The 12743-nt window shown below is 42.3% G+C and overlaps 1 protein-coding gene across 1 annotated transcript; it reads left to right on the plus strand.

Moving 5' to 3' along the window:
* The first annotated feature begins 4965 nt into the window (after positions 1-4965).
* Positions 4966-11757, plus strand: scinla (scinderin like a). The gene is made up of 17 exons (XM_029000270.1): positions 4966-5080; positions 5866-6053; positions 6390-6544; positions 7229-7390; positions 8017-8166; positions 8300-8389; positions 8475-8607; positions 8718-8806; positions 8893-9108; positions 9193-9326; positions 9428-9518; positions 9610-9780; positions 10055-10229; positions 10479-10594; positions 10678-10755; positions 10933-10993; positions 11306-11757. Exons 2-17 carry the CDS (start codon positions 5873-5875, stop codon positions 11464-11466), a joined length of 2163 nt encoding a protein of 720 aa, XP_028856103.1. The 5' UTR covers positions 4966-5080; positions 5866-5872; the 3' UTR covers positions 11467-11757.
* The last annotated feature ends 986 nt before the right edge of the window (positions 11758-12743 follow it).

The raw sequence follows: 12743 nt of genomic DNA on the forward strand, positions 1-12743 counted from the left end.
AATCCTCTCTATGGTGCACATTTCCAATAAAAAGATAAGCCTGGAGAACAACAATGTGTTCTTGCAGTTTAACACACACTTCGGAAGTCATTTCAATTAGCTAGAAAGCCAAGAATGGCTTCAGGACAACTCAATGTCCTTGAGTGGCCCAGCTAGAGCCCAGACTTGAATACGATTGAACATCTCTGGAGATATTTTAAAATGTCTGCGCACCAACGCTTCCCATCCAACCTGATGGAGCTTGAGATGTGCTGCAAAGAGGATAGGTGTGCCAAGTTTGTGGCATCATATTCAAAAAGACTACAGTCTGTAATTGCTGCCAAAGGTGCATCGACAAAGTATTCAGCAAAGGCTGTGAAAGGCATGTTTTTTCTGTTTTGTGGAAAAATGTGAAAAAACTGATGCACTGTGAATACTTTCCGGATGCACGGTTTATGCTGCTCTACATTTACAGCATTTATCAGCACTTATGCTCTACTTACTACCACACGCTTTCATGCTGCAGGCTGTAAAAGATTTGATACTCAGCATTGACTGATGCTAATTATCTGGGCGACATTCTCTAACGGCAGTCAAGTTCTCGCTGTTTGTGTCAAACTAATTGTGAATTTTTTATAACATTAAAACAGAAGATGACTTACTCTGTGCTTGAAGTGATGCTTGGAGTCAACAACATTTTTGGAAGATTTCGTTGCAAGTAGCAGAATAACGTGATAAATTCCAGGCTACCTTTTAATAGGTTGTTGTGTTGCATTTTGCATACAATGCTGCTATTTTCTGATTGGCTATTGTGTAGGTCTCTACTTTTTTTTGATTGGCTTGTAATTGTCCAGTTCTAGGACCCCAGCAGATTCCATAGTGAGGCGCTACTGCTAGTGGGAGGAGGATCTGTTGTAGGGAAGTAAAATACTTGGGTAAAAATGAACATTTACCTCATTCAAAAACAGCTTTAAAAATTACAATATTCTCACAAACACTATCCAATTACATACTGGATTACATACAACAAGACGGTCAGACAAACAGGCGAGGGCTAGACACGATAGGATTACTTAAATATAAAATAAACAACAGATGATTACAATGTTGGTTAAGGGAGTAGCCCAACGTCACGCCCGTGGCAGACTCGTCTCATCTTCATCATGTCATAAAGGTTCATTGACAAAGACATTTAGTAATAAATTTATAAATGAACTATAAATGAATAAGTGACATTTTTGGAAGGTGCATCTGAGAGTTAAGAACCACGCCTTTGTTGGAACACATTTTGGAACCTCATGCCACTTTGCTTTGTATGCTTTGTAAAATTATATTGGCTTGATAAATACTCAAAGGGAATTGTAGAATGCAAATTATTGATCTGTTACAGTAACAATGTCATACCCTATGATGAGTGATGTTGTTGGCAGAACAATGACAGAAACCGTTCTCCACTGGCCACTTGGTGTAGAAGATCCTTGTAGTAGTGGTAGTTCAGCTCCTTCGTTATGCTGATGCTGGCCAGGTCTAACGCACTCTATTTCCCAGACACACAGCACATATTATGTTCAGTGTTGACTGGGGTATGTTTAGTTTCACTTCACTCTCCCATGCCTCCCATGCAACTTCTGGTGGATTCTACTGAAGCTCTGATGCCCCTCTGTTCTGCTATCTTTACATCCCTGAAGGAAGTGTCCAAGACGTGTCATTTGAAAGTGAGGAACAGCATCTTTTGGAGACGGTTGGATGCAGCAGAACCTGTTTGGGTGTGTTCTGTAGGGTGTGTAAAAATAAAGAAGTTCAGTAGTGGCCTACATTGTGAGATGAAAAAAAATATATATATTTACCTGATTTTGTATAGTTTTTGATCAGTTGAGAATAGTTTCACTGTGCTTACCTGTCCAAAGGCTAAATTATATGGTCACTTTCTTTTTGCAGAAACATTTTTCCTCTAAACGTGCCATTATAGGCGATATAAATTATTAATCCGTGTTTTACACAATGGTCACTGCCAATTTTGGCATTTTTTTCCTATTATCTGCTCAAAACAGAACCACTTGCTTCTCTGCTTTGCTGCTTCTTTACCACATTCCACACAAAGTGCATGCCTTCACAGGCATAGATTCCAGTAATTATTGTGGTGGCATCAATAGAGCCATGGGGCAGACAGAGTTTTGTCAGTGCTTAAAGTAAATGCGAAGCCCACACCAGAATATTGTTGCACCATTTCTACAATTAGAACTCCAGCGTTAATGTTTTCTTCACACAACACCATTGTGTCTGCAGATGTTTGGAATGGCAAACACTTCCAGTTAAGCAACTTCTACTGACATTTGTCTCCTAAAGTAGCCATCTCACATGCAGTAATTGGGAGTTCTGGTATGAACCCTGAGAAGATGTGTTACTCTCCAGAGCACAGGGAGTAGCCTCCCTCCATTTCATCTCTGCAGTCTCACAAACCAAACCACTGGTTTGGTTTGTTCCACAGAGCTTCTTTTCCCAACCCTGTTGACGACTGTTTAGCCACAGCTGCTCTGGTGTGTACTGTGAAAGCTGAGCATGAGGATTCCAGTGAGAAGCTTTTAAATTAATTTCTGCTCCTTTTGAGGGCTCCACAAGTAACTATGCAAAAGTTACAATGAAATAAAAATAAAAAATGATGATGTTTTAGTACTAGTTACATATAGTTGTAATAAAAATCTGTCAGTAGTTGCTGCGGCGAAGTTGAGTCACAGAAACGTGGCACATGTTGCTTAGCCATTGCAGCATTAGTATGGCTGCAGCGTGTGAGCCAAAAGGCAGTTGCAGGAAATGAGAATGAGAGCAACATCTGCAGGCCATTCCACCCTGGCAAGACCACCAAATCCCTCTTGCCCCGCTACGCTTTGGAGTATCGGGTATACTGGAAGGGTCATCTTCATAACCAAAAGCTGAACCAGAAGCTGGCTTTAGGGGACAGTAAGCCTGGGCAGAGGCCCTGGGTGAGGTCAGCATGTCAGCTAAAGACCTCAGCGGGCTAAAACAGCTCAGGAGGAGAAACCACAGCGAGGCAGCGAGGGAAAGATGTTGGATAGACTCTGCTCTGCTTGTGAGCTGGTGCCAGGGTAAGTTTCCATTGCTGCAGGGAAAACAGACGGTCACTCGTTCTCCGCCTGGGCTCACAGGAAAAATACGGGTGAAAAAAAATCACTCGTGAAACCGCCGTAAACGTGAAACAGGAACTACTGTCAACATTGAATATTGCAGCAATGTGTTTTACAGTCATACTTAATTGAGGAGGTGTTGATTTTGACTGACTACAGCCGGCTGCTGGTTACAAGTGACGATGTGTCCTAAAAATATGTTACATGACATTAACCTATAACATTTACAAATGTGGCCCATTATAAAAAAACAAAAATTACATGCCTTTCATGTATGTATAAATGTTTGTAAATATATGTAACACCAATAATTCATATACATTGCATTGCATGTGCAAATACATTTCTGTATTGCAGTGCACTGTGTTTTATGCCCTTGTCTACAGGCATAAGTCTGTGTGTGAGTCGAGCAATGACCGAATGTGCTGACACGGCTCTGAGGATGGATTTAGGTGCCACCTCCTCCCAGCCTAGTGTTGCTTACAGGCAGTAAACATCAAATGTGACCAGCCTGTCACATGACCACAGCTCCCCCCACGGCGGCACTGCTGTTTTTTTAATCCTTTCTTTTTGTGATTGCTCTGATTTTAAGAAATATATCTAAACATGTGATGTGCTCATCGTGTCCTTATGGTTTTATTGATGACACATGCACATCCCGTGTCCTTCGTTGGTTTTTCTGCTATCATTGTATAAGGCACATCAAAGTTTACTCTACCCCCTTTCATAAAATTCATGCTAAAATTGAGATTAAGTTAGGTGCAGAAGGCCTTCGAAGGCTTTGCTGGATTTTTTGGACAATATTAAAAAAGAAGCTCAGAGGCTCTGGTGTTGGTGTCTTGCCACAGGTTTATGCCTGCTCAGTGAAGCGGCTTTTCTGGTTTGAAGGAGGGTTGCATCTAATAATCATGTGTTGACCTTAACACTACCAACAGAAAATGAAGAGAAAGAGAGTTACGCAACACAGTATGGGAGCCGAACCCTGAAGAAGGTTTATAATTTTTATGCCTAGGCGTGGTCTAGCCTAGGTTATGAGAATGCTGCTATACCCGTAATGCTTCTTCTCCAATTAAAGAAGCTTTCCTGTCCTCGCTAAGCAGCTGAGGCCAATGGGAACCCACAGACCCTCTATGTATGCTCATGTCACACAAAACACCCTTGTTTGCTCTACATATTTTTTTTCCATGACACAAAAGGGGTGTGTACATGGGTGTGAGGCACAAAAGGTCTAATGGAAGACCAGCTTTGACTTGCTGATGCATGTGAGTATAATACTCAAATATGCACATATCACATGAGGGTATATGCTATATGAAAATGTCTGTTAATAAAAGTAAGATCAAATGATCACCATAATTTTACACATTTGCAGACTAAATGTATTGGATGGCTAACCTTTTCAGTTTGCTATTAAACAAAACTTAAACAATGCAAAGAATATACACTAATATTTGATCGCTTTGACACGTAGCAGGCACTTCACATTCATGTCATTTGTCACCACGTGCTTGAAGTCAGAAGCCACTCCACCTGTCTGTGCAGGACAGAATGATGTAAAATACGCGTCTTTTGTTTTTCGCTGCAATCTAATGAGCTCTGATGATCAGTGTGTGCCTTTCGGTGATCATCTTCTGTCCACAAACATTCTAAGCAAGGTCACACAAATTTTCCCATGCTGACCATAATCACCATATAGAACAACTACCCAACCAGTGCCACACCCTTTCGATGGCTCACGGAAGTAAATGAAATTGGATTTCACGGCTGCCGCGGGCTTCTCATCCTCTGTGCTGTGCGCACATCGCGAGCGAATCTCGGCCAATCAGCAGCCTCCCCCCGCCCCGGCAGGCCAGCCTCCGTATAAAAGGCGGCCGATGCCGGGTCTCCCGCAGCAGCTGCAGGATCTGCAACATCTGCCTTCGACATCTGCCCGCCGCCAGACCGCCGCGTTTCCACAGGTACCCGACAAACCTCTTTATCCGTGCGGGATAAAACGCGCCTGCTGCTCCTCGTTTTACTTTTTTTTGTCCGCCCAACTTTCTCTTCAGTTCACGGAACTCGAGTAGAGCTCACAAACTCTCACAGCTGCGTGTACGTATGCGGACTTCCTTAATGCAACGCGCCAAAAAAATCATATTAATAATGCGTTTTTTTGTAAAGATGAACATGCTTGTTCCTTTAAGCTGCAGTGGGCGTTTTTATTGCGACCACGATAAAAAAAACGAAAGAAGAAGCAGCAGCAGCGGCGGCGGAGAGGAAAACCTCAGACCCGTCGACTCTCACGAAAGCTCGCCTGACGAGAACCGCAGCAGCTTCAACACCAGACGACCAGAAAACCTTTCTTTTTAAGTTTAAACCGAGTTCTCAGAACGTCTAGTGACGTGCGTGCAGCGACTGGGATTGTAAAAAAGACACTTTAATTCACTCAGACGTGGCCATTTATAACGCATTTATATCAACTCCTTCGTGCATATTTGATTTGTGTAAAATGGCACGACCTGCACGTCGTTAAAAAAAAAACCACCCGGCCACTCCCTGCTGTGGGCTGTTTACAGATGAAATAAAATACCTGTACTAGGGTGCAATTATGGGTTGGACACAAACATTGGCTGTTTGTTGGATCAGCACAGGTAAGTTCAGCACGGACCATTGTAAGCCAGTCATTATCACACAGCGCACCGCTCTGCAAACGTGTCCGGACGTAAGGCTTCGCGGGCTCACAATGACGAACCGTTCTCCCCAGAAGCAACATGGTGTTCCACAAGGAGTTCCAGACCGCGGGGAAGGAAGCTGGCCTGCAGATATGGCGCATCGAGAAGATGGACCTGAAGCCCGTGCCCAAGCAGCTGCACGGCAGCTTCTACACCGGAGATGCATATGTTGTGCTGTACACCACCCCCGCTCCATCCTACTACATCCACATGTGGCTGGGTGAGACGTGTCTTCCAACCAACACCCTGCTGCGATAAGGGCTTTGTTGTCGAATGATAAATTGACCTTCCTTATCGCAACTGTTAATAAACTGATGACTGCTTGCGATTTCCTCATAGGTGGCTTTGACATTTTGCTTTTTTCATCGCTTCCCCCGGTTTCTCAACTTCATCTAATCTGCATGATCTGAGTAAAATGCAGAATACAGTGGCGATGCTCTGAAATGTTTTAACGCTTGTTAATTAAAGCACAAATTAACACTAAGCCTCGTGTGTTTCTTAGTCTTTAATTTTTTTATTTTAGCCTATAAGTTTATTGCAAACTTGTTTTTTGTAGGAAATGAATGCTCACAGGATGAAAGTGGTGCTGCTGCCATATTTGCCACTCAGTTGGACGACTCCCTGGGCGGCGGCCCGGTACAGTTCCGCGAGGTCCAGAACAACGAGTCTATCAACTTCCTGGGCTACTTTAAATCTGGGATCAAGTACATGGTGAGATTTTTTTTCCAAACCTAATTAAATATGACTTAGCTTTCAATTATGGTGCCATATTGGTTTTCAGCGAAAATTTTGGTATGAAAGAACACATGAAGAAATGCTCACACTCACACAGCAAAAGAGACTGTGGTGCAAGAAGGGAAACGAAAACCAAAAGGAAAGGGAAGTAGACAAAACGTAGAGACTGAACTTAACACGCATACAGTAGAATGATTAACTTGTTGAGCCGAGCAGCAGACTCACGCATGGACTCTGTTCTCATGCACTGAAGGAAATGTTGATATGGCGCTGCACATGGTGGCGGTGTAATGTAATGAGAGCCTGCGTGCTGAGGGCTCGGGTTTAACGTGCCACTTTATTTTAGAGAAGCTCTGCATTCCTGCTGAATTTCAAAGCAGTTACTCCGGACCTCATTCGAACTCTCATTGTCTGTTATGTGGGCTGTTTCATCTTGTTAGTCTGAGCTGTTGCCATGGTGAGGTTGGGCACATCTGTGTCAAATTTTGCTCAGCTAATCGGATAAAATTGTGGCAAGCAGGCAAAACCAGGTTGTGGTTTTACATGGCCTCTGGGGCATGTAAAAAGTTTGCTGCATTCTCATTGTACTGATCATCAGAGCTCATTAGATTGCAGCGAAAAACAAAAGACTCTTATTTTACATCATTCTGTCCTGCACAGAAAGGTGGAGTGGCTTCTGGCTTCAAGCAGGTGGTGACAAATGACATGAACGTGAAGCGCCTGCTACACGTCAAAGGCCGGAGGACCATCCGTGCAACAGAGGTTGCAATGTCCTGGTCCAGCTTCAACAAAGGAGACTGTTTTATTGTCGACCTGGGCAAGGTAAAGACTTTATAGGCGTGCTAAACTTTATCAATATGTAATTGTGTAATAGATAATTAGATAATCACACAGACTACATTTTTCTATGTTTATGGGTATTCAAAGCGCTAACTTGAACAACACAGCACAAACATTTATGTTACGCAATATTGTCACCAATCTCAGTAAAACTGCACACCGTTAGCACAGCTCTTGAAATATCATAACGTCTTGTGAATTACTGCAATTACACCACAGTCTGCCTGTGTTTTTTATGGATGTTGCAACAATAACTTGCATAATTCTAGATTTAGTTCCATCTATTATACATACGTTTCTACACAACATCCCCGCGCTGTAAACAATGTTATTAGTTGGAATTACATTTGGCATTACTAAATGCATGCAAACATGGAGGCAGTGGTGGCCTAGCAGGTAAGGAAGCGGCCCCGTAATCGGAAGGTTGCAAGTTCGAATCCCGAACTGCCAAGGTGCCACTGAGCACACACACTGCTCCCCGGGCACCTGTCATGGCTGCCCACTGCTCACTAAGGGTTAAAAACAGAGGACACATTTCGTTGTGTCACCGTTTGTTGTGCTGTGTATCACAATGACAATCACTTTGCTTTTGAAAATGGTCACTGTAGGATATCTACCAGTGGTGTGGCAGTGAGTGCAACCGCTTTGAGCGTCTGAAAGCATCTCAGGTGGCCATTGATATCCGTGACAATGAAAGGAACGGGCGAGCAAACCTGAAGATGGTAGAGGAAGGAGATGAGCCACAAGCCATCATAGATGTAAGTCCAACTGGATGGGTGGTGCACAACTACTTTTGCTAAGACATCTTAGCATTGTGGGATTCCAGCAGAATCACATAATGCAGATCAACCCCGGACTCACACGTTTTTTCTTGGTCTTTCATTATTTCAGGCCCTTGGAGCCAAACCCAACATCGCAGCTGCAACTCCTGATGATGAGGCTGTTGAAAGAACCAATAAAAACAAAGGTTCTCTGTACATGGTAAAGACATGCAGCTTTTTTGCCTTTTTTTATTGATCAGTGTGTTGACGTCTTTGCCCTCTAACACTGTCATTTGGAATTGCAGGTTTCTGATGCTACTGGCTCCATGAGGACTTCTCAAGTGGCCCAGACCAGCCCATTCAAACAGGAGATGCTGTCCCCCAGCGAGTGCTACCTTCTGGACAATGGTGTGGATGGCAAGATCTTCCTGTGGAAAGGTACATAATAATGTGGATGATTTCAGAGCTCTGGATCATTATTTTAGTGGCCTTGAATATGAATATGTCACACAAGACAAAACATTCCAACCTGTTTTCACTGTTTTCAGGACCGACAGCAAATGCAGATGAGCGCAAGGCAGCCATGTCTGTTGCAGAGCAGTTCATCAAAGATAAGAACTATGCCAAGAACACTCAGGTAAATCAGCATACTGCACAAATTCTTTCAATGTCCTCGGTCTGACGGGTATTGACCACTTGATCTCTGTTACTATGGACTTTTAGATCCAGGTGATACCAGCTGGTGGAGAGACCACCCTCTTCAAGCAGTTCTTCTCTAACTGGAAAGACAAGGACCAGACCACTGGCCCAAGCAAGGCTTACACCATTGGCCGCATAGCTCAAGTGAAGCAGGTCCCGTTCGATGCATCTACTCTCCACTCCAACAACAGCATGGCTGCCCAGCATGGTATGGTGGATGATGGGTCTGGGAAGGTCCAGGTAACTTGTCACTAATTTAGACTCTTTGCTGTAGACTCTTTGCGATTTATTGTCAAATAAAGGCACCATTGCTTTCCCCCCCAGATTTGGCGCGTCGAGGGTGGCGAAAAAGTTCCAGTGGACACCTCCAACTTTGGACAATTTTACGGAGGTGACTGTTATCTGATCCTGTACAGTTATCGCACAGGAGGCCGGGAGAAACACATCATCTACACCTGGTGTGTTTCTTAACATTTCCTACGTAATGGTTGATAAGACCGTAACCAATGTGGAACTTCATGGCTAATGCACTAACTCTATGCTCTTCTGATAAATTTAGGCAAGGTTTGAAGTCAACCCAAGATGAGTTGGCGGCTTCTGCCTTCCTAACGGTTAAACTGGATGACTCTATGGGAGGGTCACCTGTGCAGGTGAGGGTCACTTGCTATGAAATGCTGGTGGCTGGATGTTTTGAAGGCTTTGGACCTTGGAAGATAATGCTTATTTGACATCTTTTCGCAGGTGCGTGTCACTCAGGGACAAGAGCCCGCTCACCTGATGAGTCTGTTCAAGGCCAAACCAATGATTATCTACCTGGGTGGGACCTCCCGTAAGAGTGGGCAGAGCCAGGCTGGAGCAACACGACTCTTTCACATTCGTCAAAGCAGCTCTAAAGCTACACGGGCTGTGGAGGTTAGCAACATCATGAACTTGGCCTTTTAAAATCAGAGTTGTGTTCAAAATAAGAGTTCAACTTACTGATCATTTCAGGCCACGTCCAGTAGGTGTTTAATGTCATTTCAATCATCAAGTCATTATGTTTGTCACATGCTGTTTCTTTCCAGCAGAAACTGTTATGAGAACAAAAAAAGAATACATGAAAAATATAAACCTGTAACCTTGTGGACAAATTCCATTGTTTCTCCCTAACTCCCTCTCTCTTCCTGTCCTGATCTGCACTGTGTAGGTGGTGCCCTCTGCTGCATGTCTGAACACCAACGACGCGTTTGTGCTTAAAACCCCAGACGCTCTGTTTCTCTGGAAGGGCGTGGGTGCCAGCAGTGAAGAGCTGGCTGCAGCAAAACATGTTTGCAGCTTCCTTGGAGGGAGCGTGACTGAAGTGGTAGAGGGCAAAGAGCCAGGTGGGAGTTCACTGGAAGTGTGTTTTGTCTGGGGTAACATGTCTCTGCTATTTCCATGGCTGGATTTCTCAGGCATTCCTACAAAATGAATATTAGGAAATGTAGTGGTCTTCTATCTATTGTAGTCTCCCTTAAAAATACAATTTCAATGAGTAAGATTACCATTCCTATAATCCTTGCATAATTCCTTAAGTTAAATGCAGTGCAATAAAATACGAACGGAATAATGAATTATTATTTTTGGAACAGCTGGCTTCTGGTCTGCCTTGGGAGGGAAAAAGGACTACCAGACCTCTCGCACTCTTCAGAAAGTGGTGAAACCTCCTCGTTTGTTTGGCTGCTCCAACAAATCTGGATGTCTCATTGTGAGTGGAGAGGCCCCACTGTCGCTTGTTACTGACACTGTGAAATATTTACATGACTTTCAACGTCTTATTCTGTCTTTTAGGCAGAGGAAGTACCTGGAGATTTCACACAGGCTGACTTGGCTACTGATGATGTTATGCTCCTGGATACCTGGGATCAGGTTGGTTTGCAAAATTTTAGTCTTTCTTATGGATTAGTCTGTATGGGTTCAGAATTATCCACATGTATCATTTATGAATGTTTCTTGTTAATTCACACGTTCATGAAGCAGTTATAAAACTGCATTGCTCAAATATGGAGGTTTTTTATCTAGTATAATTTTTGGATCTCTTCCCAGATCTTTCTATGGGTTGGTAATGAAGCTAATGAAGTGGAGAAAACAGGATCAGCTAAAATAGGTATGTATTCCATAGGGCAATTATCACTACTTTAATTCCAGCTTCTTTTGCAATTTTGATTAATTAAGCATTAATCACAATTACAAACATTCGTTTATGTATATTATTTATTTTAAGAAATGGCCCATGCCAGAGAGTGGGGCGGCCTGTCCCGCATTTCAACAATATTATTTTGTGCTTTTTCCTTATTGACCACCTGATTTCACATCAGGTTTCCCATTAATACCAGAAAGAAAAGTAGCTTACTCCACATTTTAACATGTCTTCCTCATCATGCACATTAGATACATTGTTTGTTTTTTTTGTCTTCAGCACAAGACTATGTGAACTCTGACCCCTCTGGCCGTCGTGGGACTGCTGTTGTCACCATCAAGCAGGGCTCAGAGCCACCAACCTTTACTGGCTGGTTCCTTGCCTGGGACCCCAAGATGTGGGAGTCAGACCCACTGGAACGTGTCCGGGCTAACTTCTAAAGCCAAAACACCGCCACCCTTGCATGGCTGCTGCAGACAGTAACTTGTGTAGTCTATTAGCTTGTCCACCAGCTGATTGGTGGATAAGTGTAGCTTGAGTCCTAAGACTCATTTGCAGCTTGGCCTACAGAAATACATGGTGCCTTGTACTAGCCATGCCGCAGTAGCGCTTGGAAAAATTTACATTTTTATAACTCTTTTGTTTTTTAACAAACCAAAGTGCCGAAACCATTCCAGAGTAATTATATTGTGGCATTGAAGATGGGCATTTTAAATATATATATATATATATATATATATATATATATATATATATATATATATATATATATATATATATATATATACTATATATATATATATCTATCTATATATATATATATATATATATATATCTATATATATATATATATATATATATATATATATATATATATATATATATAAAAAAAAAAAAAAAACATAACTACATGTCGGACGTTACACTGCCTTATGCACACTTATTTCATACATGCAACATACATATCTGATATGCAGCACTGTAGTCTAATCGCAATTTATGCAAATTGACTTTTTATTTGTTTTCCTACAGTGTGGCTGTTGTTAACGATGTAACAGCTGGTTTCTAATAAAACTCACTGCTTTTTGCAATGTGTTTGGTGTTGTTCTTATTTCACACAAAATTACATTTGTGTTATGTTTGAGCAAATTTCATACATTTCCATTCCATTTCATGTACACCTGTCATGTCAACCACATTTTTTCAACATACATAAAATAAAATTCATGTGGAAGAAGTGAAGATATTCTATATCTACATCCTATATCCTAATGAAACTATAAGAAAAAATGCCTCCAGATCCTGTAATGAAATTTGATGATCTTATAGCATCAAATGGTCTGCTCTCTGGCTGAGTATGCTAAAGAAGCAGTCACTGTGACATCTTTTGAATTTCATTTTCCTTATAGACAAATCATTTAATGCTCAGTTTGTTGGGGTACCTTTATTAAGGGTGATAAAGCGTCTACGCGAACATTCATTTCCATGGGATAACTGTCATGTCCATGACTGAGACAGCATTTATATAATGAAAACAAAAATAACTCAGTATATAATAAAAAAGACTTTAGTCAGCTAGGCACCTCCTGGGGTGTTATGTAACTGATATAAGCCCCAATCCTACTCTGGCACAGGTGTTTTGAGTGATGGGCATACAGGCGATGGAGTCATCCTGCTGACTCTGAATGAGCTAGATTATCAGACTGGTCTATGTAAG

Source organism: Denticeps clupeoides, chromosome 13 (assembly GCF_900700375.1).
Source record: "Denticeps clupeoides chromosome 13, fDenClu1.1, whole genome shotgun sequence".
Classification (NCBI taxonomy): Eukaryota; Metazoa; Chordata; class Actinopteri; order Clupeiformes; family Denticipitidae; genus Denticeps; species Denticeps clupeoides.

What these genes read in the sequence shown, in the direction of transcription:
- scinla (XM_029000270.1), top strand. Translation starts at nt 5,873, where the DNA reads ATGGTGTTCCACAAGGAGTTCCAGACCGCGGGGAAGGAAGCTGGCCTG. An exon ending in TTATTGTCGACCTGGGCAAG is followed by an intron (nt 7,391 to 8,016) that starts GTAAAGACTTTA and finishes TGGTCACTGTAG; the next exon opens with GATATCTACCAGTGGTGTGG. An exon ending in ACAAAGGTTCTCTGTACATG is followed by an intron (nt 8,390 to 8,474) that starts GTAAAGACATGC and finishes TTGGAATTGCAG; the next exon opens with GTTTCTGATGCTACTGGCTC.